The 20,925-nt window shown below is 46.0% G+C and overlaps 3 protein-coding genes across 11 annotated transcripts; 2 read left to right on the plus strand and 1 right to left on the minus strand.

The window, feature by feature from the left end:
- Positions 1-1,243: 1,243 nt before the first annotated feature.
- LOC111077389 (coiled-coil domain-containing protein CG32809) lies at positions 1,244-20,579 on the minus strand. 9 transcript variants are annotated; one of them, XR_002608150.2, is made up of 19 exons: positions 20,471-20,579; positions 19,052-19,208; positions 18,860-18,913; positions 18,621-18,766; positions 17,930-18,544; positions 12,792-12,882; positions 12,279-12,371; positions 11,760-11,874; positions 11,581-11,682; positions 10,176-10,345; positions 9,825-9,890; positions 9,678-9,764; positions 8,886-8,948; positions 8,268-8,730; positions 8,031-8,213; positions 7,840-7,933; positions 6,137-6,180; positions 2,917-3,060; positions 2,733-2,825 (listed from the first exon to the last, which is right to left on the minus strand). XR_002608150.2 is itself a non-coding variant. In XM_022371656.2 (18 exons), exons 2-18 carry the CDS (start codon positions 19,155-19,157, stop codon positions 1,641-1,643), a joined length of 3,774 nt encoding a protein of 1,257 aa, XP_022227348.2. In that variant the 5' UTR covers positions 19,158-19,208; positions 20,471-20,578; the 3' UTR covers positions 1,244-1,640. The 9 variants fall into 9 exon arrangements, 6 of the variants coding, with proteins under 6 accessions (XP_022227348.2, XP_022227347.2, XP_022227349.2 ...); XM_022371656.2 differs by lacking the exon at positions 6,137-6,180 and having other exon boundaries at positions 1,244-2,825; positions 18,860-18,910; positions 20,471-20,578; XM_022371655.2 differs by lacking the exon at positions 6,137-6,180 and having other exon boundaries at positions 1,244-2,825; positions 20,471-20,578.
- Positions 10,812-12,055, plus strand: LOC111077393. Its single transcript, XM_022371665.2, has 3 exons — positions 10,812-10,855; positions 10,938-11,145; positions 11,206-12,055. The coding sequence occupies exons 1-3, from the start codon at positions 10,840-10,842 to the stop codon at positions 11,582-11,584; spliced, it is 603 nt and encodes a 200-aa protein (XP_022227357.2). The 5' UTR covers positions 10,812-10,839; the 3' UTR covers positions 11,585-12,055.
- On the plus strand, positions 13,530-17,795 carry LOC111077391. Its single transcript, XM_022371663.2, is given in 6 exon segments — positions 13,530-14,518; positions 15,912-16,005; positions 16,193-16,313; positions 16,539-16,760; positions 16,826-16,939; positions 16,942-17,795. Coding segments are annotated over 6 exon segments (1,731 nt in total). The 5' UTR covers positions 13,530-13,947; the 3' UTR covers positions 17,551-17,795.
- Positions 20,580-20,925: the final 346 nt, after the last annotated feature.

A 20,925-nucleotide genomic window follows, 5' to 3' on the forward strand; every position in this document is an offset into this window, starting at 1 on the left:
AGACATATGACATAAATGGTAGGGTGCCAGGGTGAACAAATCTCAATTAACTATTTAAAAACAAAAACATATTCATTTGCTAAAAACATATGCCGTCAAGGGTTACCAACTTTAATTGCCCTGATCAGCCTGATCACGATTAAAAACGATAAGGAATGAATTAAAATGATTTAAAAAGTATTTGCATTGTCCTCCGGTCTGTCCGTTGCCGTTTTCCAATGGATATGCGGATACGGATAAAGACAGACTAACACGGTATGTTGTAACGGTTTAATGCGGTAAATGCCTTCGGTTACATTTTTACATATGTGTCTTGCCCATTTGATAGGCATCGTTTAAACAAATAACATTTTTGGTAGTCCAAAATAAAACACACCCATTCCAAATCTTGACCCAACCTAAGGCCAATTTGGAAGGAGTATGTATGTAGTGTAGTGTGTGGTGTTTTTGTGTTTTGTTTTTTTTTTTTTATATACTCGTATATATTGGGATAAAATTAGCTAGTTGCCTTCTATAACAAAAATAAGTAAAATATTTTCATTATTTTTTTTTGTTTTTTGTTTTTTTGTATCTTGATGAGCTATATATATATAGAACTATCAGTCTCACGTCCCATACCAAGGTAATAATACAAATTTTTTTGACATATTTGTAACGAACATACGTAGAGTAGATCCTGTACATATGCATAATAATTATTAGTTATATTGTGTGTCGTTCTTGTGTGCCGTGTTGTGCCTTGCTTATGTTGCGTTGTGGATGAGGAATGTGTACATACTACGTGTTGGCTACATTAACATATTATACAGTACACAGACACAGATTATAATATGCATGCAAATCTGATTGTGATATCTGAACAGATATACTGAAGCCTTGCGCTTGCTTGGGTTTAAGTGGGTAACCTCTCTGCTCCGCATCCTGCTCCCTCTCTGCTCTGCTCACTGACAGACAGAGTCTAAGTGCATGATACTTGTGCTCTCTCATTGGGGGGGTTTCGTTTCGTTTCTCATTCTCATTTACGTTCTTATAGCTTGTGTGCGATTTCATCGGTACAACAACAAGGGGACAGGACATACAGCAAGTACATACATCGGATGTAAGCAACATACAAACATACATAAAAACATTGATCTTTTTGCGGCCTGTTGCCTTCGTTTACGAGTATTTACGAGGATACACACGGATACACATACGTATGTGTGATTTAACACGCGTAATGTTACAGCTTTTTTTTGTTTGATTTTTGATTCAAATTTGTTTTTGTATTCGTATTCGACAACACCTAACACGTTCATACATCGATCGCATGCACATAACACATTTATGTTCGTAAATTAAATGCTAAATACAAGTACTGGGCTTAGGGTGAGTGAGGCTACTGCTCATACGGGGAAAAGTGTTTAGTGTTCAGTGACCCTTTGAGTTTCGTTTTCGGACGTGAAATTATTTGAGCGGTTGTAGGTAGGGTTTTGATTTTACTTTTTTTGGTTGACTGATAGATCTGACCACTGACGTGTGTAGATATATTGGGAAGAGTTCCATCTGGGTAACCGAGACCACCTTATGACTGCCACCAATGACTGCTGTGATGATTAAATGTCAATTTTTGTTTCGTTCCACGCCAATTTCCAGTTGTGTTAAAGTATCTCCGTCTCGTACACCTGCTTGGTGGTCGTTGTGGCTGTTTGGTGTTGAGAGTTTGCAGCAGCAGCGACCGCACCAGACGACCCTACTAATCCACCACCAACAGCGCCGCCGATCACACCGCTCGTAGCATCACTGACCAACACACCATTGGTAGCCGCCGCGGCAGATGCTGCCGCCGCAGCCGCGGCTCCACTAGCCTCGCAGGCCAAGCTCAATGCAGCGATTTTCTGCTGAATATTTGTCTCGCTGCCGAGCTTACGCAGCGTGTTATTAGCGCCGCCGGCCCCAGCAGCCATGTCCTGCGACGAGGGGCCGGTAACATCAACCGATGGAAGCTTGCTCATTTTTTGTAAACGCTGATACTGCTCTTGGAGCAATTTTTGCTTCTTTAGTAACTCCTGGTGGCGCATCTCGAGTGCCACCTGGCGTTGCACATGATCGTTACCGGACTCATTGCCACTCGAATTGTCGCCGCTTGATGTGTCGCCACTGGCGACAACCGAGGTGTCGATTCCGATTGAATTGACATTGGAATTTGAGTGGGCAATGGAATTGGCATTGGCTGCTGCTGCTGCTACTGTTGCTGCTCCTGATGCGGAAGCTATGTTCTGTGGCACGTTTGGGCTGGTTGGACTGGCCAGTGGACTGCGTGAGCTGGTGCGTGGCGGCGGTGGTGGCGGTATGCGTTTGTGGCCCACTTTCGTTATCAGATCAGCATTTCGCTCGGGTACGGGTGGTTTGTTGCTGCTGCTGCTGCCGGTGCCGGTGCCGCCACCATTGGCCAGATTTGGATCGCCGGGACGTGGCCCAGTGGGTGGTGGTAACTGAAGTTCGCTGTCCGACTCGCTGGGATAGGATTGCAGGCGTCGCAAGCTGCCCATATTTGTGTGCACCATGAGCTGCTGCTGCTGTTGCTGTTGTAGCTGCTGCTGATGCTGTTGTGATTGCAGCTGCAACTGCAGCTGCGACTGGGACTGCTGATGGGTGAGCACGCCTCGCTGTACTGGCACAGAGCCGGTGGCCACAGCAATGACCATGCTGCTAGTGGTTGCCTGTTGCATATTGATGTTGGCCTCCGTGTAGAGACGGGCCTGCGATATTTGCGTGGTGACGGTGCTTTGTACTGCGGCCTCAGCGCTGGCGCTTTCATCAGATGCCGAATCTTCGGGGCGAATCTACAGGAAGAGACTTGGGACATTTGAGTTCCGTTTCAGGTCAGACGATGGGAGTTTGGTGTGCTTAGTGCTTAAGGCTTAATGCTCTTACCTCGTATTGTTGTTGCTGTTGCTGCTGTTGTTGGGCTATGGGTTTGGAGAATGTCTTGAGCTCGTCTAGCAGAGCATCGAGTGCGTTTTCGGGTGCGAGTCCCCCGCTGATAGCGAACGACCCCATCCTGGGTGTTGGGATTGGCTACAATAACACACACACACACAGAGAGGAAGTTGGTAGTGAAATAAACGAACGATGAGGTGGCAACGTATTGCATAGTTCAAGTATGTAAATAAGAAGTGAATAACACCACACATATAAATAGATATATGGCAATTACGTACTCTTATCGCACAATTATATTCTCGCAAAAGATATTAGTCATAAGTAGTAGTAGTAGTAGTAGTAGGTACATATACACATATCTGATACAGTACGAGTTGTAACCCATCAATGAAACATACAGGTTTACATAGCTAAAAAGAAAAACAGAAACAGTGCGGCGGTGGCGATGGCGTGGGCGTGGCATGGCGTCTTTAATGAGTGCAAGTTGCATAGAGGAAAGTACAAATCATGCAGTGCCATACAAAAATCAATCACTATAAATATAAAATCACAAATATGTATATCCATATTTGCAGTAAAACATTGGGCAAACATCATCGCATTATCATGATAAGCAAGCATTCGATTAAGCATTGTACAACGGGGAGGGGTAGAAGGTATAGCAGTAGGTATGGTCTCGCTACATGTCTATATATATATATATGTGGGGTATATAGTAGAATTGCATCATCGTTATCGGAGCCTAAATTTGCAAACTTGGGACGGGGGCGAAATGTGTGCTTTCGAATGGTCGAATGGAGGAGTGGGTGAATTATCTATAAATATTTTGACTAAAAGAGAAGCTTCTAAGTAACAAAACAAAAAAATAACAGTAATCACAAATCATATATCCAACAAAGAAATGGTACCCCGATTTTTCGAATGCAGATGCAGAATAATAATACAAGTATTATATGACAAAGTTCTGTGTGTGCGTGTGGCCTACAGGTACGAGTATGTATGTATGTTTTTTTTTTTAGTAGTAGATGAAACATTAATAGTTGGCTCTTTATAACTATTTTTGTTGTTGTTTGTTGTTGTGAACAGAGCTTAAGGCTTTATTTTGCCTCATAAAAATATCTCTGAGTGTTGATGCTTTTATGAGTGAGAGGGGCGAGAACACGCCTTAAGATTGATTTGATTTGATTGATGATGGGTAAATAGGGGCGATTGGGTTGATGGATGGTTGAAACTTCAAAGACAACAATCGATGAGTGAGAACAGTGACTGAACAGTGATGACTGTTTGCATATATTTGGTTTGGTTGGTGTTTTTTTTTTTTTTTACTGCAATTCAATTGGCCGCTTGATTGTCTGATTAGGAGATAAATAGTTAATAGCTATGATGGTTACAGATTTCGGTTGTGGGGTTTCGGGTTTTGAAGTTTGGGATAGTTTTTTTTTTCAGGTTTTCGGGTGATATTTTTGACTGGGTGGTTGGGGGGGTAAAGGTGGGTAAAGTGGCGGTGTGTACATACATAAGCAAGGGTACATACATATACATACATACATATTCTCTAATTTGTATATATATACACACACATATGCGCTCTTCTCAACTACAAAAGTAGCATTAAAAATTAAATTAAATAGATACGAATGTACGAGTGTGTGTGTGGTGTGCGTGTGTCCATGTGGTGTGGTGTCACGACTCAGCGCAAGGAGTGGGTTCCATTTTGATTAATATAAAACATTAAACACTTAATGAATGGAAACCAAGACAAGGGGCGGCGGGTGGCTGGGTTCAAATTGTATGTGCGTATCTCTGTATAATCGTATCGTATATCTGCATGGTATGTATGTATGTATGTATGTAGCGTGTGGGCCTCTTCCTGCCTATACTTTAGCAGACATTCACTGTGCTCCCCACCCCCCTCCGAACATCCAATGTGCACGAACCCCCGGTTTCTCGATGTTACGAGTATTTCCATTATTTTTTGCATCTCTTCCGCATATGCGAATAACATAATTTGTTAAGTTTGTCTCTTGCTGTTTCTGGTAGAGTTTTGATGGAAACATACACGCGAGGAAGCTTCTAGGCATTACAGCAGAAGTGGGCACTGCTATGCTTCGGCAAATGCCGCAACAAACAAATATACGCGAAGTTCGAGGGACCGAAGCTCGGTGCTCGGTTCCAAATATCCAAAAACAAAGTATCCGAAATGTGTAATCGCTGCTCGAGTTTAGACTCGCTGATAGTGGTTCTTGTTTCTGCTTTTCACAACTGCATTACAGTATAGTATTTATACTATGTACTGAGACACCAGACAATGCCAAGAATGAAAGTGGCAGACAGACACCCAATGTCTCAGAGTTCTGCTTGAAGGGAAAATCTTGTAGGTACTTGTGTGATAAGTAACATTCGCTTTTGTTTTATTTGCATTGTCTATACAGAGCGCAGATAATGCCTGGCTACAAAGTATTGGGGGATCGGAATCGAATGCTCCTAACTATGTACATATGTATGTGGTATGTAGATGACCCTTACTCTATGGATTACTCCATGGATTGAACTACTCACTGCATGGGGGGGATACGTGTTGCTGTGTTGCGAACGAATTTGGGAGAGCAGAAAGGGAAGCGGGTTGAGGTCGAGGTTGGAGGGGGGCTAGGGAAGTGGATATCTCCTTTTGGAAGGACTTAAGAAGGACTTTAGAGGGGAATCTTAAATGGTGAGCACACACAGTCAGTCACACACACAGATGTTGCGATACAAATACATTGATATTGAGGTATAAATCGGTACACATACATATAGTATATACTGGCTGAGAAGAAGGTGTTGCAGTGGTTCAGATATCAGATTGTTGGGTGAGTTTCTTCTGGTTTTCTGGTGGCTTATGGATAGCTTTGATGAGTTATTTTTTTTTTTTTGGTATATGTTTTTTGTTTTGAGTTTTAGTACGAGTATTAGTTTTAGTTAGAAGTTTATAGCAGTAGTAAGTAGTATACAAAATATAAACTAGTATGTTTAATGCAGAGCAAATTATGTTTAGCAAAAAGAAAATTGACTTAGTTTTTAATGAATTTTGTTTTTCATTTTTTTTTTTTTTTTTTCATAAAACGTGCCCTTCTTTTGGATTTTACAATTAAAAAATTAATTTTAATTTGTTTTTTTTTGGTATTTGGTTTTTGTAAAATTTGTCTTTATATTTGGATTTTTCAGTCATTACTCAGTAATTGCCTCTTTGAAGTTTGAACTCCATCGCCAGTTAAACTATGTGGGTTGTAGAGTTGTTGTTGGGAAACGATAATCAAAAAATGTTTGAGAAAAGGCAAGAACAAGAAGAAACGAAGGGTAAACCTCATTTTATAAGACGTTAAGCTTTGGATAAATTCAACTTTTGTGTGATTCTGTTTCTGTTTTCAATTATTATTATTTTGCATATATATAATAATATTTTTTTTTTGTTTGTTTGGTTTGGTTTGGCTTTTGTCAGCTTACATGGTGATATGATAGTAGTAGTAGGATTGAGACTTGATTGATACTTGTATATTATATTGTTGGTATTGTTGGTATTTTGGTGGATGGAATTTTTGTAATTGTAATTGCAAAATTTGCAAACTGTAATTGTATTCGTTTTAGTGGTTGGTTTCTTTGGTTGTGTGTGTGTGTGTGTGTTTTAAATACCTAATATGTAAGACCCAACAAATGCAAAAGCTCAGTACAGTACAGTAATTAGCTTGCAGGATGATGGGTGGGAGGGAGTTGGTTGGGACTAGGGGTTATCTATATATGTTTATATATATATATATCGGCGAAGCTATATCACGGTGGGTGTTGTTTTTGTTAGCGGTGCGCTTTGCTTTTGCCGATTAACATTCACTCAACTTAAAAACATTTTTTCGTTCTATTGAGTAATTGAATTGAATTTGATTTGAAACTCTCGTTGAATGCATTTGGTTGGAATGAATGGTTGATTGGTTTGGTTTGGTTTAGTTGGTTTGGTTGGTTTGGGTGTGAAATGATAGATGAACCAAAACACTATTTATTATAAACAACAGCCAATTGCAACTTATTCATAAGGTAATCGCACAAAATATATAAACCAAAACTACAAACGAATAAGTGTTAAGTAATCAAGGTCATTTCAGTTTCGATCCAACTATGTGGGTGGTTATTTTTATTCGTTATTCGTATTGGTATTGGTATTCGTAATTGGATAAATCTTCAGCTTTGCTTTGCACAGTACTCAAATCTCAAATGATGATTGTAGGAGTTTTTAATGTGTTTTGGAGGAGGTTCTTGGTGGATTGGCTGGTTGGTTGGTTGGTTTGTGAAAAATGAGCTCAAAACTAAACTGAAGGTGAAGGGCAGAGGGCACTCCCTCGTTTGACTACTTGCAGTCCCTTTGGTTATGGATGACAGGAACAGACTGACAGACAGATGGAACAGACGGGACTGGTAGCAATAAGTAAGCAGTCACGGGCTTCGTAGCTTCGCGCCTCGTACCGAAGTTCCATCGAAGATGACGAGCCTGGGACTGGAGCACTAGACTGGTTCAAAGGTGGAGAGGTGGTTTCGAAAATGAAAGCATAGCAAAACTCGATACATGGGTAGGACGTAAGCAATCTATTGTATGCAATCTCTGCGATATAATTAGTAGTGGAAACAATACTTTTATACATATACAATATAGATCTGTATATATAGTCATGACACGTTATGTAGCAGTATTATTTATATGTGTATAAGTATGTATATCGATATGGGTATGGCTATGGATATGGATATGTGGGCATTGCTTGGCTTGGATATTGACTTGGACATGTGGAACTAGCTCTCTGTGTAACTGTCTCAGTACAACGGTGTTGAAGGGGTCATCGTCGTCTCCTCTCTCTCTCCCTCTTGCGAGCTTTGCACTGTTGCACTTACCTTATCGGGCGCCGTGATGTCCGCAGAGCGTGGTGGCTCTTCGCTGATTGCCGGCTCATTGGGCGGCAGGCGCTGCTCCTGCACGCTGGCCAAACTATGGGAACGGGTGGGGAATAAATGGTGTGGGCATCACATTAGCCATGGATCTATCAAATATAGGTTGGGGCAAGCATTGCGAAGCGGCTACAAACCGTTTAAGCGTCACCAATGTCCCAGTCAGCTTCTTGCAGCGCCGCAGCGCCGACTCCAAGCGGTCGGGCTCTTCTTTGAGGAACTTTTCTTCGCGCACCACCTTCTCCATTTCGCTGGACAGAATGCAGCGCAAGCCATTCGACAGAGACGGAAACTTGAGCTTGAGTTCGGCCACCGTTTTGCTGCAAACAACAACATCAAAAGTGGCAACAACATGGGGCAGATTTGGTAGCTACCTGGCGCGGCTCAACACCAGAGCCATATCCTCCACGGCGGTCATGTTGACCCGTGTACGCCGATTGATCACCTCACCGCGCAAATTCTCCACCGATCCCTCGAGGTCACTGAGATCCTTTTCGAGGCGTATGACCTCCTGCTTGTAGAGCTCCTCCTCGCGCGTCACTCGCGTGGCATCCTGATCGCCCTGCTGGCCCCAGAAGCTGCCGCTGCTTGCCAGCAGAGTGGCACGAATGCGCATAAATGTACCCTTGATGTCCTCCCGCACGGCGACGGCCTGGGCCTGCGACAGACGCCGCAGTGTGCGCACCTCCATGCGCAGGTCCTTGGCTTTCTTCTGCAGCCCACGCAGGTGGTTGTAGACCTCGGGGGCCAGCGTTATGTCCGCCCGGTAGTTGGGATGTGCCGTCTGGGCCAGCACAATCGGCTTGGGCGGTGGAGGGGGCTTCAGGCGATCGCGCTCTGCGGAGTCAATTAATTGTTTGTACTTTTACTTTCTATGAGGAGTGTGGGCTAGTGATTTGGTGGTTCAGATGCTGATGGTGACAGGGTTGGTGGCATACGTGGCTTGTGATGTGGGGGCGGGGGATGTGGTGATGTGGAGGTGACGCTCTTACCTTGTGACGATGTGCGTGGTAGGGTGGACGACTTGATTGCCGGCTTGGTAGGTTTCGTATCAGCTGTCCGAATCACAGGTCCGTTTCAGTTGCGTGGCAAGAGAATGGTAAACATTTGGCATTGTACGATCTTATTGGGCATTATGTCTAAGGGCCTACCCCCATGTACTTCGACTATTTTCAGTGGCAACCCAACCTTTGCGCATATTGGGGTACATATGTTTATGGAAATAGCAGAACGAAAGTCTTTGCATACCCTTGCAGATCTATTTGCTGATTCTATTCGTACCAGAGATCACAAATAACTATTATTTAATTACAAACATAGAAATAAATAAATAAAATAAAATATCTTTGGAGCTTATAATTTGTATCCAGTTCTAGACCTAGATCCCCTATGAGCCCTGATTTGTACTGAGTGCATCTAATACTCAGTTAAACGCTTTCAAAATACAACCAAAGGCAATCCAACGACGATCCACGACTTGTGTTCGTGTGAATCTTCCGCTCTCGGTTGGGTGTGGCAGAAAGAAAGCTTTGGTAAGAGTATATAATCTATTCAATCTAATTTATAATTAAACTGAGGGATCCTACACATTAAATAGTTATTTTTAAATTAAAAGCTGGCTGCTCGTTCCAGTGGCAGTTTTACACAAACGACAGACAGACAGACGAACAAAAAGAACTCTGGCTAAATAGACATCGATTCATAATACCCTTTGCAAGGGTACAAATACACGCATACCACATACATATGCACATAATGTGGGAATGAATTTGAATTTTAATTACCGGCATGTAGTGGATTATGGGACTTGGGATTGTGGCCCTGTATGTCATCGCTAAAGGACACTGATTTCTCAAAGGACACGGATTTCTCTGCAAGATAAATGGAATCATGTCGCCGGCTGTCGAGGTGGGCAGCGTGGAAGAACTTACGGCACGAGTTCTTGCCTAACTTGGGAGCCTTCTCCCGAATGTACATGTCATCACCGGAGCCATTTGCTGTGCGCCAAACAGAGAAAGAAACAAAAAAGAAAAGAGAAACAAAGCGAGACAGCACATGTAGCAAGGAATCAAACAAATATAAATATAGTATGGGAACACGGCTGTTGTGGATTTTTGTGTGCTAGAAGCCTTAAAAAAGGACGCGTTCATGTGCATGCATATATATATATATATATAATTATATATATAGTTACAGGTACAAAACATCTAACATCGGAATGGTGATACCCTGTTCGTCGGGTTCTTGTTGTTGTGCTGGTGATTTAGGGTTTTGTGACGTACCTTGCATCTGCGACTGGGATGGCACAACCAGATAGTTGGAGTCCAGTGTGGGCACCGCCAGTGGTGCTATTTGTGGATTCTGATTAACCAAAGCCTTCTGCACCAGTCCCGTCAGATTGGCCAACTGCCGCTCCATGTGCTCCACGCGTATGCGGTGCAACTCTTCTGGCCTGCAAAAGAGACATCAAACAAACAAACATCCATGAAAACTGGTTCGGGGGCTTGCGTCTCAGCAGATTATTGCGTATTGCGTGTTTTCATGTCGCGCATTCGCATTCGCATTTACTGGGCCACACTTCCGTCGCTCCAATTGCGCAGTCTCGCAGTCAAAAAGCCTAGCCACAAGGCACTCGTCGCCGGCACCGTCACCGGAATCAAAGTCGCTGTGGCGCACTTAGCGCATTGAAGCGTGAACCAAAAAGCCAGCCAAGAATGCTGCTGCTCTTGGCACTAGCAGCACTGATGGGACTAGCAGATACCCTGCCAAAAGGGACGGGGGCATCCATCAAGCGTAGATCAGCTACGCTTTCATCGAGCCAAAAACACCCTGGGCATGGTGCACCGTGCACCGTGTACATCTGGTACACGCAATGACGTTCCATGTTCGAGCTGCTTTCTCAGTTTGCAGTTGACAGTCGAATGCAACAGCAACGGCAGCAGAACCATGGCCTATTGCAGCGGTATGTACAAGTATCGTTTATTTGATTGGGCAACTTCTCGTGGCCCTGCACTCCAGTTGTAACCGCAAAATCGTTTTCCCAGTGACCAGCACACCGGAGCGTTTCGCCCAATGTCTGACCAACTTTCAATTGGATGAACTTTTGATGCTGAAAAAGTCGATGGAGCGCATGGGAGCGCTGGATGACAGTACCAGTGCCCGCGAAGACCCGCAGCTGGCACACACCACAGACTGCCCCGAGGCAGAGGCGAGCCATGTGCCCCAGCGCATGGCCTTGATGGCAGCTGACCGGTAGGCGTCTCTCCATTGCTGGCTTGATTTTCAAACATCTCACTCGTGTGTGCATTGCAGAGGGGACTATGAGAGCACTGGCTCTCATGCACCGTGGCAAGGCCACTCGGCGCCGTCCTGGACGGAACCGAAGCCCTCCAAGCTGCAGACACTGTTCCAGGTCAGCATCACGGCCCTGGCCTTTCTCTCGTTCGGTGGCTACCTGCTCTGCCTGATCGTTCAGGCCATCAAGAGCAAAGGCACCACCTACTTCCATCCGGTGGCCACCGCCATGAGCACCTCGAACAATGGCAACGTCAAACGCATCAAGATCTACAGGCGGAGCAAGCGGAGTGCCCACGGAGTGGGCGACATACCCAGCAAGAGCATCCTGCTGCAGCAGGACTATGCCACCTACATGAATGCGGTGCGGGGCCAACGCTGGGCGATGCTCACCTAGAGGGATCATAGATCTGATTGCCGCGATGCGCCATCCGATTGGGACCCGGCACCTTGATGCCGTACAATGCATACTGATCCTCGGTGAGGGCCACATCGCTGTGCATACAAAGAAAAATACTTAGATTAGCAAAAAACATCCTCATTCGACGTGCAACGTGCAACGTGCGACGTACCTCTGCTCCTCGTCTATGATGGGTGCCACAACAGCGCCCCGTGTACCATATTGGCTGTAGTAGGGCTCCTCGTAATTGCCGCGGCTGCTGCGCTCTGGAGAACTGGTGTAGCCGTCTGTAAAATGGTTTATAGCACAGCTCAGATTACTATCTGGTTGCTGGTCTCTTCTAGGGTGGGGGCGGTGGGGTGTCACATGCATACGCATATTTATAGGCAATTTTTTTTGTTAGAATTTAGAAACAAAACAAAACAACAGGGGAAAGAACATAAAATAAAGCTCCAAATACAAGAGAGGGGAGGGGGCAATGGTAACTGATCAAATTAATGCTCTCTGATTCGTCGCTTATCGTGGGTGTTCAATTTCCGAAGAACCCAAAACGCAAGCACAATGGAAATGCCAATGGAAATGTTCACAGTAGAATGGAAAAAGGGTCTTGTGTGTGTGAAAGCTTTTTTTGTATTAGAAGAGTAGGCATAAGTACATATACGAGTAGTAGTATTAGTATTTGCTGGTGTACCTGGAATGCTGTATAACTGATCCTGGGTATAGGGAAACAGGGGTTCCATGCTACCCCTTGGATTGACTGTTCTTAGTGGTTTCACAGGCGCTCCTTTACAGGGTATTTTTTTTTTTGGTTTTTTTTTTTTTTTTTATATATGTGTGCGTGTGTGTATGTTTGTGTATTGGGTTAATGAATTGAACATGATTCATATTTAGATAGAAAGTTTCACTAGATTTACGTTACGAATAGAGGAGTGGACTATGTGTAAGCGAATTATAACAAATAGAAAAATAATTCAGAAATTATTAAATCAAAAGGAGAGTGGAGTAGGGGAGCATCGACAGATCACAGCATCCATCCGCATAATCAACGATCAAAATTAAAGTTAGGAAAAAGGGAAAATAGGACAAAAACCGAATGTAAAAAATATGCAAAAAAAACAAAACAGGAAAAAAAGAGTTAGTAGAGGGAAATAATAATAGAAAATTTCTAGGGGGGTGGGGTACACTAGACACTACAATTACGCACCCATCGAGACTTTGTTGCGTTCTGAAGAGTACATGCCACGAGGCAGGGTCTGCGATGAGCCCACATAGTAGGGCGCCGGTTGTTTGCCAATCTGCAAAAAAAAAAAAAACAAAAAATATGGAGTGTAAATTTTATTAAATTGCCACAAGGCTTAGGGCATTATGATGATGATGATGATGAGTAAGGGAATTTACAATATAGTGGGCATATGTGTTGTGTGTGTGTGCTCAAAACGCTGCCAATTGGCCTTCGTTCAAGTAGTTTCTCTTCTCTCTTGAACTGTCCACACGAACCATGAACGACGAACCACGTACACAACCGGAATCGGAATCGTACGAAATGGGCCGCCAAATTGTTAAGATTAATGCCCGTTAATTGGCATTTGACCCCACCCACCAATCAGTCAAGCAGCGAAACCGTTTGCCAAATAAAAAAAATCCCATTGAGCATGAAAGCTTTTCCCTGTTTCCAATGAAATCATCAACGAGGATCACTGGGTCAAGCGCACAAATTTATGTCCGAGGCTATTTTGTTTTATTATTATTCATATATATTTGATGCATTAATTTGTATTCCAGAATCCAGACATGGACATGGAAAACAATACGAGTTTGTGCCGCATAATAGGATTCGTTCTATTGGGATTGCAAATTAGTTTTATTATGGATTGCCAGTGACTCGCATCATTTAGTGGCAGTGGGACGACTTTATCTCTGTGTGTGGTGCAGCAGCAAGTGCAAGTGGTGGTCGGGTCGGTCTATCGGTTGGCACATTCGCTGTGCCGCCAGTTATGGCAGCAGCAGCAGACAGGCAGACCTCAACCAGTTTTAGTTTCAATTTCAATACAACAATTTTACAACAATTTGTTACAACTGAGCGGCAGCAGACCGAGAGCTGCTGCTGCTGCTGAGAGCTCTACTCTACACTCAACACTCGACAAACGGTGTGCCCCGCTCTTTGGCTGCTGCTGCCTGGGTTTTCGGCGCAAACTTAACTTGGCTTTGGCGCATGCGTGGATGATTAGTGAAGTGCGATCCATCGCGGCAAACAGACGTTGCAGACCGAACAGAAACCGAACTTTCGTTAAGACATAATATCCCCGATAGAGTTCACATAGAAATGAGGCATATCCGCAAGGCAAGCGGCACCGGAACTGATGTCTCTCCTGCCGATCGCCATTCTCGCGCTCAATGTGTGCCCTACGTCGTTCGCCTGGAAGCCAATTGCAGTCTCCTCGGGCTCCGCCACCAGCGGTGGCAGCAGCAGCACAGCCTCCTACAGCCTCAAGCAATCGCATCCGGGCTCCGCCAGCAGCAGTCACGAGCTGGCCACAAGCTTTGCCCAGTTCGGTGCTGGCAAGGACTCGGCGGAAGGCGACATCGGTGGCGGCGAGGACGAACTGCTGCTGGCCCGCGCTGCCATTGTGAATGGTGTGGATCTGGATCATCCAGCGTCGGTGGCCCATCCCATATCGTTCGGCGATCATGTGGAGGATCAGTACGAGTCCTACAGCATCGAGGATGAGACCCACAAGGAGCCGCAGCTGACCTTCACGCGGACACCGCTCTACGGCTCCGATCGCTGTAGTGTGAAAAAGTTTGCCTTCAATCAGGACGGAGAGGTCGAGTACGGGAATCCGCTGCTGCCCGAGCTGGATCAGTTTACGCTCTGCTTCTGGATGCGTTTCACCAATCACAGTGGAGATCATGTCCTTCTAACCTACGAGGGTGAGTCGGCCCCAGCCCCAGACCCAGTTCCAGCTCCAGTTTGGATTTATGAATGTAGGGTAGGGCAGGGTAGGGTAGGGTAGGGTTTGTTTGGGTTGGGTTGGGTCAAAGCCTCTAACCATGACTTGCTTCATCGAGCTCAATCCCCCCCCCCATACACACACACACACACACACAAAAAGAGTGGCCAAGCGAACTGTTATATAAGCTCAGCACGGGGGCAATAGACGTAAGTCTATTGATGCCCCACCACAAAGCCAGCAACCAGCAGCCAGCAGCCAGAGACCTTCGCTGTGCGCAACGAAATTTGTGGGCCACGCTCTGGCGGCGTCGCTGGCCTGCACCTGGCCTGTGGGGGACAGCAGACTGCTGTGACTGTGAAAGTGAAAGGAAGCCAACTTCCTGATGCAAGTCGGCGCACCGCCAGACCCCACTGTGTCGACTGAAGACGACAGGTTGACGAGCCACAAAAACAAGAGTCAATCTGATGGTCAATGATGCTGCTGCCACTGCTGATGTTGCTTTTGGGGTCGTGTCCGGTTATTGGGTGTGCCATGCCGGGGCATGCCATTCGGCGGCATTCATTGTGTGTGTTTTTCTTTCAAGTGGGCAGCCACCACCTTTCAGATAAGATTAAGATTTTTGATTTTGATTTTCTTCGTCTTCAAATCTGACAATTTAATAGTGCGGTAGCTGCCCCATCGATGCTGCTGCTGCTAGTGCTGCTGTTGTTGTTGTTTTTGTCGTTGCGGTCGCCGCTTACATAAGGCGATAATTTACCTGTTTCCAGTTGGATGTCGTCGGCCGCTGGCACGCTGTACCGCTGCACCACTGCACCGCTGTACCACTGTACCTCTGCACCTCTTTCCACTGTTTTAGCGCCTGATTTTAGCATTTGACATAATTTCAAAGATTCAATTGAAGCAGCAGCCAAAGCTAAAGCCGGGCCGCTTCCGGATTGCTGACCGAGAGACGGAGACAGACGCCAACAAGCGGGGAAGCCAGAGCTAGGAAATTGTTTAGTCACAGCAGCGAGTGATTCATAATTACTATAAAATGCATATCACATGCTAAAAACGACGACTAACAGGATTTCCCCGGCAGCCTTCGAGCCGCTCAGCCGATTGTGCAACGTGTGAGGGGTGAGGCGGCTTCCTGCTTGGGCAAGGGGCTTTAAAGCCGAAGCTGAATGAAAATGAAAGCCATTGATTCTTTTGTGGGTGAACCGCGTTCTGTTGCCAAGTCTTCCTTCTGTCTGTCTGTCTCTCGTTTGCTATTGCAGCATCGTTTTAATTTCATAATCATCAACGCCATCCATGGCGATAGCCATAGCCATAGCCAATCCACACTGATCCACTTCTATCATCCATCCCATCCATCCATCCACATACAGCTGGCAAGGAATCGCGAGAGATACAAATCTGGGTCGCGAATGCGCAAAATTCCAGTTTCCTTTCGATGGCTATAAAAGGTCAGCAAATGTACAGGTGAGTCGTCGCATATGTATGTATGTATGTATGTATGTATGTATGTATATTGCACTACATCCATCGATCAATCCAACTGACAATCTGACTAATCGTGGTAATGATTTCTTGCTTGGTTTCTATTTCTATTTGTGCTTTCTGTTTGCTTTTGTGCTCTTGCTTCTGCATCTCTGCTGTGGCGATGAAGACTCAACTATCCGCTGCGAATGCGCCAGTGGCACCACATGTGCACCTCATGGAATGGCAAGACGGGCGAATGGCAGGCCTGGCTCAAGGCAGAACGCATTGGGCGTGGCTTCCATAACTCGGTGAGTACTGCTGCTAACTGTTAACGGTTAACTGCTACTGCTGGCCACGGCCCGTCTCCAATTACTGCCAATTGCAAAATTATCGAGTCGAGTCGAGTTGATTTGAGTTGAGTCTCTGTGGCTGCGCAATCCCCCGACGCTTTTACTTTCGTCGCGCTGTCGATGACGAGATGACGACGAGGTGCTGTAATCCAATTTATAGCCGGCCCACTTCTCTTTTTGCAGCTTGTGGGCCATAAAATTCCAGCAAATGGAAAGCTACGCTCTGGCGGCACCTCGATCACCGGCGATGTTAGCCACGGCCTGCACTTTGAGATGACAATGGTCCAGGTGTATCGCGTGGCCCTCAGTGCCGGCAAGGCCCATCGCGATCACAAGCATCATCACGTGCATCATTTTGATCATGAAGGACAGGAGGTATCCAGCACAGTGCGTCCCCCACCCATAGTGAGTGTCTGTTCCAAAATATTCCTTGATTTATCGCTTCAATTTGTGTGCTCTCTCTCTTGCAGATAAATCGACCACAGCCAATGCACACGCTGCTGGCCAGTGGCCAGATACCCACGCGTTTGCGCATCAATCTGGCCAATCCACCCAGCGACGGAGCTGCAGCGCCAGCTGCTGGTTCCGATGCAGCACTGCAGCAGCAAAGCAGCAGCAGCAGCAGGGCATCACATTCAATACAAACTTCGTGAACGGACAAATCAATGCGGGCTCTCGCCTGGTGGCACAGCAGCTTCTGGGGCTTCCGGCAAAGAACGGCATTCCGCAGCAGTCCACTGGCAGCCGCTTCCAAATGCTAAGCAATTCGGCGAATGTTCAGTTCATCGACGAGACGGAGACCCATATACAGTTCAAGCGAGCAGCAGGAGCAGCAGCACCCGGAGCAGCAGCAGACGAGAAGAAACTGAAGAAGCGCGGACTGGTACTGCTGGACGATGGATCTGTGGTTGACGATGGCAGGGATACCGATGCCAGCGAGATCTACAACGGCCTCGCCGACTACGGTGGCCAGCAATTTAAGCAGGATCTCACCCAAAAGATGAACCTCGAGGAAGAGATCAGCACGCACGACCGGGAGCCCGCCGAGGAGGAGGTGAAGGCCGTCATGGCCATATGCAGCAGCTGTCATGCCGAGCCCTTCCAGGGTGCCATCGTCTTTGCGTGGAAGGAGGTGCAGGAGCACATGAACAATGCACTCAAGGGCCTCAGCGTGGGCACCTGCGGCAACTTCTAGTTCTGGCCCGGCAGGGCAGTCTTTAGCTTAGTCCATGTCCATGTACCATAGACCCCCGATAGTCCCTTATTATTTTTTTTTTTTGTATATATGTATGTACGAGTGCGTTTCAATTCGGTGTGTGTGATTCCGATTTTGCTTGTTCTGGCATGTCCATGTGGGAGTCAACGCTTTAGAGTGGAGGCATCGGAGGCTCGGCTCCCCAACGATCTTTGACTCGCCCATGGACATGACCCATGGCCCATGGCCCATGACCCACTCTCTCCGCATCCGCATCCTCACCTCACAAACAAAACCAGCCCTAGCAACTACGCGGTGATATTGAATAAACACAGAAAAAGGATTATTTAAACGAGGCTGCCGGCCCCCTTCTGCTCACCTTGGACTTGTGGATGTGCTGGTGCTTGTAGTCCGAATCGAATTCCGGTTCGCTGAAGTAGCTCTGATCCTGATCCCAGTTGGCCGGCGCTTGAGACTGGGGCAGGGGCTGCGGTATGCCGGGGCCGCCGGGCAAGATCTGGGGTGGTGCTGCCACCTCTGTGGACTCGAAGAGGCGCAGCACAGAGCGATCGCGGATCTCGCGCAGATGGGAGCGCACATCCTCCAGCTCGTAGAACATGTCCTTGCTGGCGTCGTGTATGTAGATCTTCACGTTGGGCCCCTCCAAGTACGACATGGTCAGTTGGCGCGGAAAAGAGCGCACAAACAGCGCACGGACCGTGTCAATGGAGGTGATCTCGTTCGGCAGCAGTGCTCGCTTCGTCTCCGAGCGATACTGCAGAAAGACCAGCCCCAGCGGACGCTCGAGTGTCTTTGAGGGGGTGCGCACCACTGGCAGCGATGAGCGCTGCTTTCCGCCACGACGAAATCCGGTACTGGCCGTCTCCACCTCGGACATTATGCCCGGATCGTCGTCAAACAGCGGGCCCTGATTGACGGGCGCATAGCCACGCATTGGCTGATTCTTTTTGTTTTTTTGAGCGCGTGTGCTCATCTGTGAAATATCCAGCCATAATTATTGCAAATATTGTGGCACAAATACGATTTTGTTTTTGTTGTGCTAAGCTCACCTCTAGGTCCATAGCGCGCTGCTGTTGTGGTGCCATTTGATGTGCGTGCGGATGCTGTGAGCCACCGTAGACCATTATATCGCCGCCAAGTGTGTGGCGCCTGGGATCGTCGCGTCTCATGGCGCGTCGTCGTTCGTCGCCGCCTCCTTTCCAAAGCAACAAACAGACAGACAGATCAGTAGGCGAACCAGATGACAGGATACAAAAACACAATGATCTTTAGCAAATTATTCACTTACCCTGTTCATTTGGCGGCATACGTCCTGATTTGTTTTCATTTTGCCAGTCTTCTTCTGGATTGGAAAGAGATAGCGATAGAAAGAAGTACCGATAAGTTGTGCAAGTCGTTTTGCAGCACTGCACAAATGGGCCGAACGCGTTAGGATATTCCTTATCCTGCTTGCGTCGTAACGGCTTCTACGCCTACTTACCGCCTTCACGCCCCTTGCGTTTCTTCTTTGATGATGAACTGTTGCTGCCGCAGGCATTTTGATTTGCGGATGCGCTTTTATCTTTACTCTTCCAGCGTATCAACATTTTTGTGATGGTTTTAAAATGCTTTTCGAGGCGTGTTGTACGATGCGGAAGCTGCAAATTGAGAAAACGGTAAGGTTAAGGCTGTTGGTCAGAGTTCATTTACTGCATTAGCGGTGCAGATTTTCCCCAAAGTTACGCCCTTGTAATTGAGACTGTAATTAGAGAGTATTTTGACTAATTTTGAATGATCTACTAAGAGGACATAGCGGCTATCTGATCTGAGTTTGAGCCAAAATGACAAAATATTTCATAAACGCAAAACGACCAAGGGGCGCTGTTCGTAAGGGGCGTACATGGGAAAAGCAGGAATTTAAACTCCGTTAGACGTAACTTTTCTACATATGAAACTTAAAATGCTAAAAACTAAATTGTTTAGGGATTAACTCGGTTCGGGCTGATGATTTGCGAGAAAGAGTTCATCAAGCGGAAAGCTTTCATTGAATAAACCAAAAGGCATTGGAATACCATTGGTAAAGGTTTGTTTCATCTTAAGCTCACTTTTAATTGTCTGCCATTTCAATTCCTGCCGATCAACCAATATTGATATAAATAAATATTTATGCACGGTGTATGTTGTGCATATGGGTGTTATATGTGTACATACATATGTATGTATATATACCTATGTACATGGTGAGCACATATAACATGCATTTGTGGTATACTTTTCAATGCATATCTATACATAAAATATGCATGTAAATATGTACATACTGAAAGAATTTTTGATTAGATTTAGGTGCGGCGTTCCATCCGCACTTACACTTGCAGCCCAGCCAACTAGCTGCCACCCACAGTTGCCTCCTCTTTGGCGAATATATGTATATAAAAATGTACACACATATGTAAAAGTGTAAAGTGTAACTGCGTGCACTTAATACACATTCATTTACATCCACGCACAACTAATGTAGTTTTGTGCTTTATTTTACATAGTTTTCAGAGGCAGCACAAAATATTCTATACACCTGGAGCAGCATAGGCCTGCCCGCCCGCACGCCCCATACGGGAGTCCCGGATCGGGTCGGGTCCCGGGCCCTACGCTGTGTGAGTGTGTGTACCCCAAGTACCGAGGGGTATGTACAGAGATGTATATGTTGCACGAAGAATGCAAGTGGCAAGTGGGAATCCGTGATAAGTTTCAGTGGCACACACACATACTACACACACACACACACAGCGCGAATGGGCCGGTGGTTTCTTTTTGTTGTGGCTGGTATGCCTTAACCGTTTTGGATGTTTATTAAACGCTACCAAAAAATTAATGCAGAGAGGGTTTAGCCAGGTACCCAGGTCGTGGAGCTGGAGCTTACCGTGTGTGCCGTGGTATGCGACCGCTTTTAAAAACCGTTCGATGCGATTTAACGTAGTACTCAGCAGCAGCACAGCCACCGCCACAGTAGAACAGCAGAAGAGTAAAAATATTTCTGGTATATCTACATCAGAAAAGCGTTTCCGCCCTAAATCGTACACGGGCTAATTCTGCAGGCGCATGCGTGGGACCAAAAGTCAGGGAATCGAGTGCTCTGTGGCCGTGCTGTCTGCTAGGGAGGATAGAGGCCTTTCCAGTTGTTTCGAGTTGTTGACTTGACTTCATTTGCACACTGGCCAAAGAAATGGCTGCATTGTGATGCATCAAAAGGACACAGTTGCATAAAGAATTGACTAAGAGACGTAGAATTGACTCCTTTGGTGCGTATCGTTATCGATATCGCATGTACACATCGACTATCGGATTCTTATCGATTGGGATCGATTTTTCGATTTG

Source organism: Drosophila obscura, unplaced genomic scaffold (genome assembly GCF_018151105.1).
Source record: "Drosophila obscura isolate BZ-5 IFL unplaced genomic scaffold, ASM1815110v1 contig_84, whole genome shotgun sequence".
In the NCBI taxonomy this organism is placed as follows: domain Eukaryota; kingdom Metazoa; phylum Arthropoda; class Insecta; order Diptera; family Drosophilidae; genus Drosophila; species Drosophila obscura.

What these genes read in the sequence shown, in the direction of transcription:
- LOC111077393 (XM_022371665.2), top strand. An exon ending in GCCTTGATGGCAGCTGACCG is followed by an intron (nt 11,146 to 11,205) that starts GTAGGCGTCTCT and finishes TGTGCATTGCAG; the next exon opens with AGGGGACTATGAGAGCACTG.
- LOC111077389 (XM_022371655.2), bottom strand. Translation starts at nt 19,157, where the DNA reads ATGTTGATACGCTGGAAGAGTAAAGATAAAAGCGCATCCGCAAATCAA. An exon ending in GTTAGGCAAGAACTCGTGCC is followed by an intron (nt 9,765 to 9,824) that starts GTAAGTTCTTCC and finishes TTTATCTTGCAG; the next exon opens with AGAAATCCGTGTCCTTTGAG. An exon ending in AACAGCAACAACAATACGAG is followed by an intron (nt 2,826 to 2,916) that starts GTAAGAGCATTA and finishes CTCTTCCTGTAG; the next exon opens with ATTCGCCCCGAAGATTCGGC.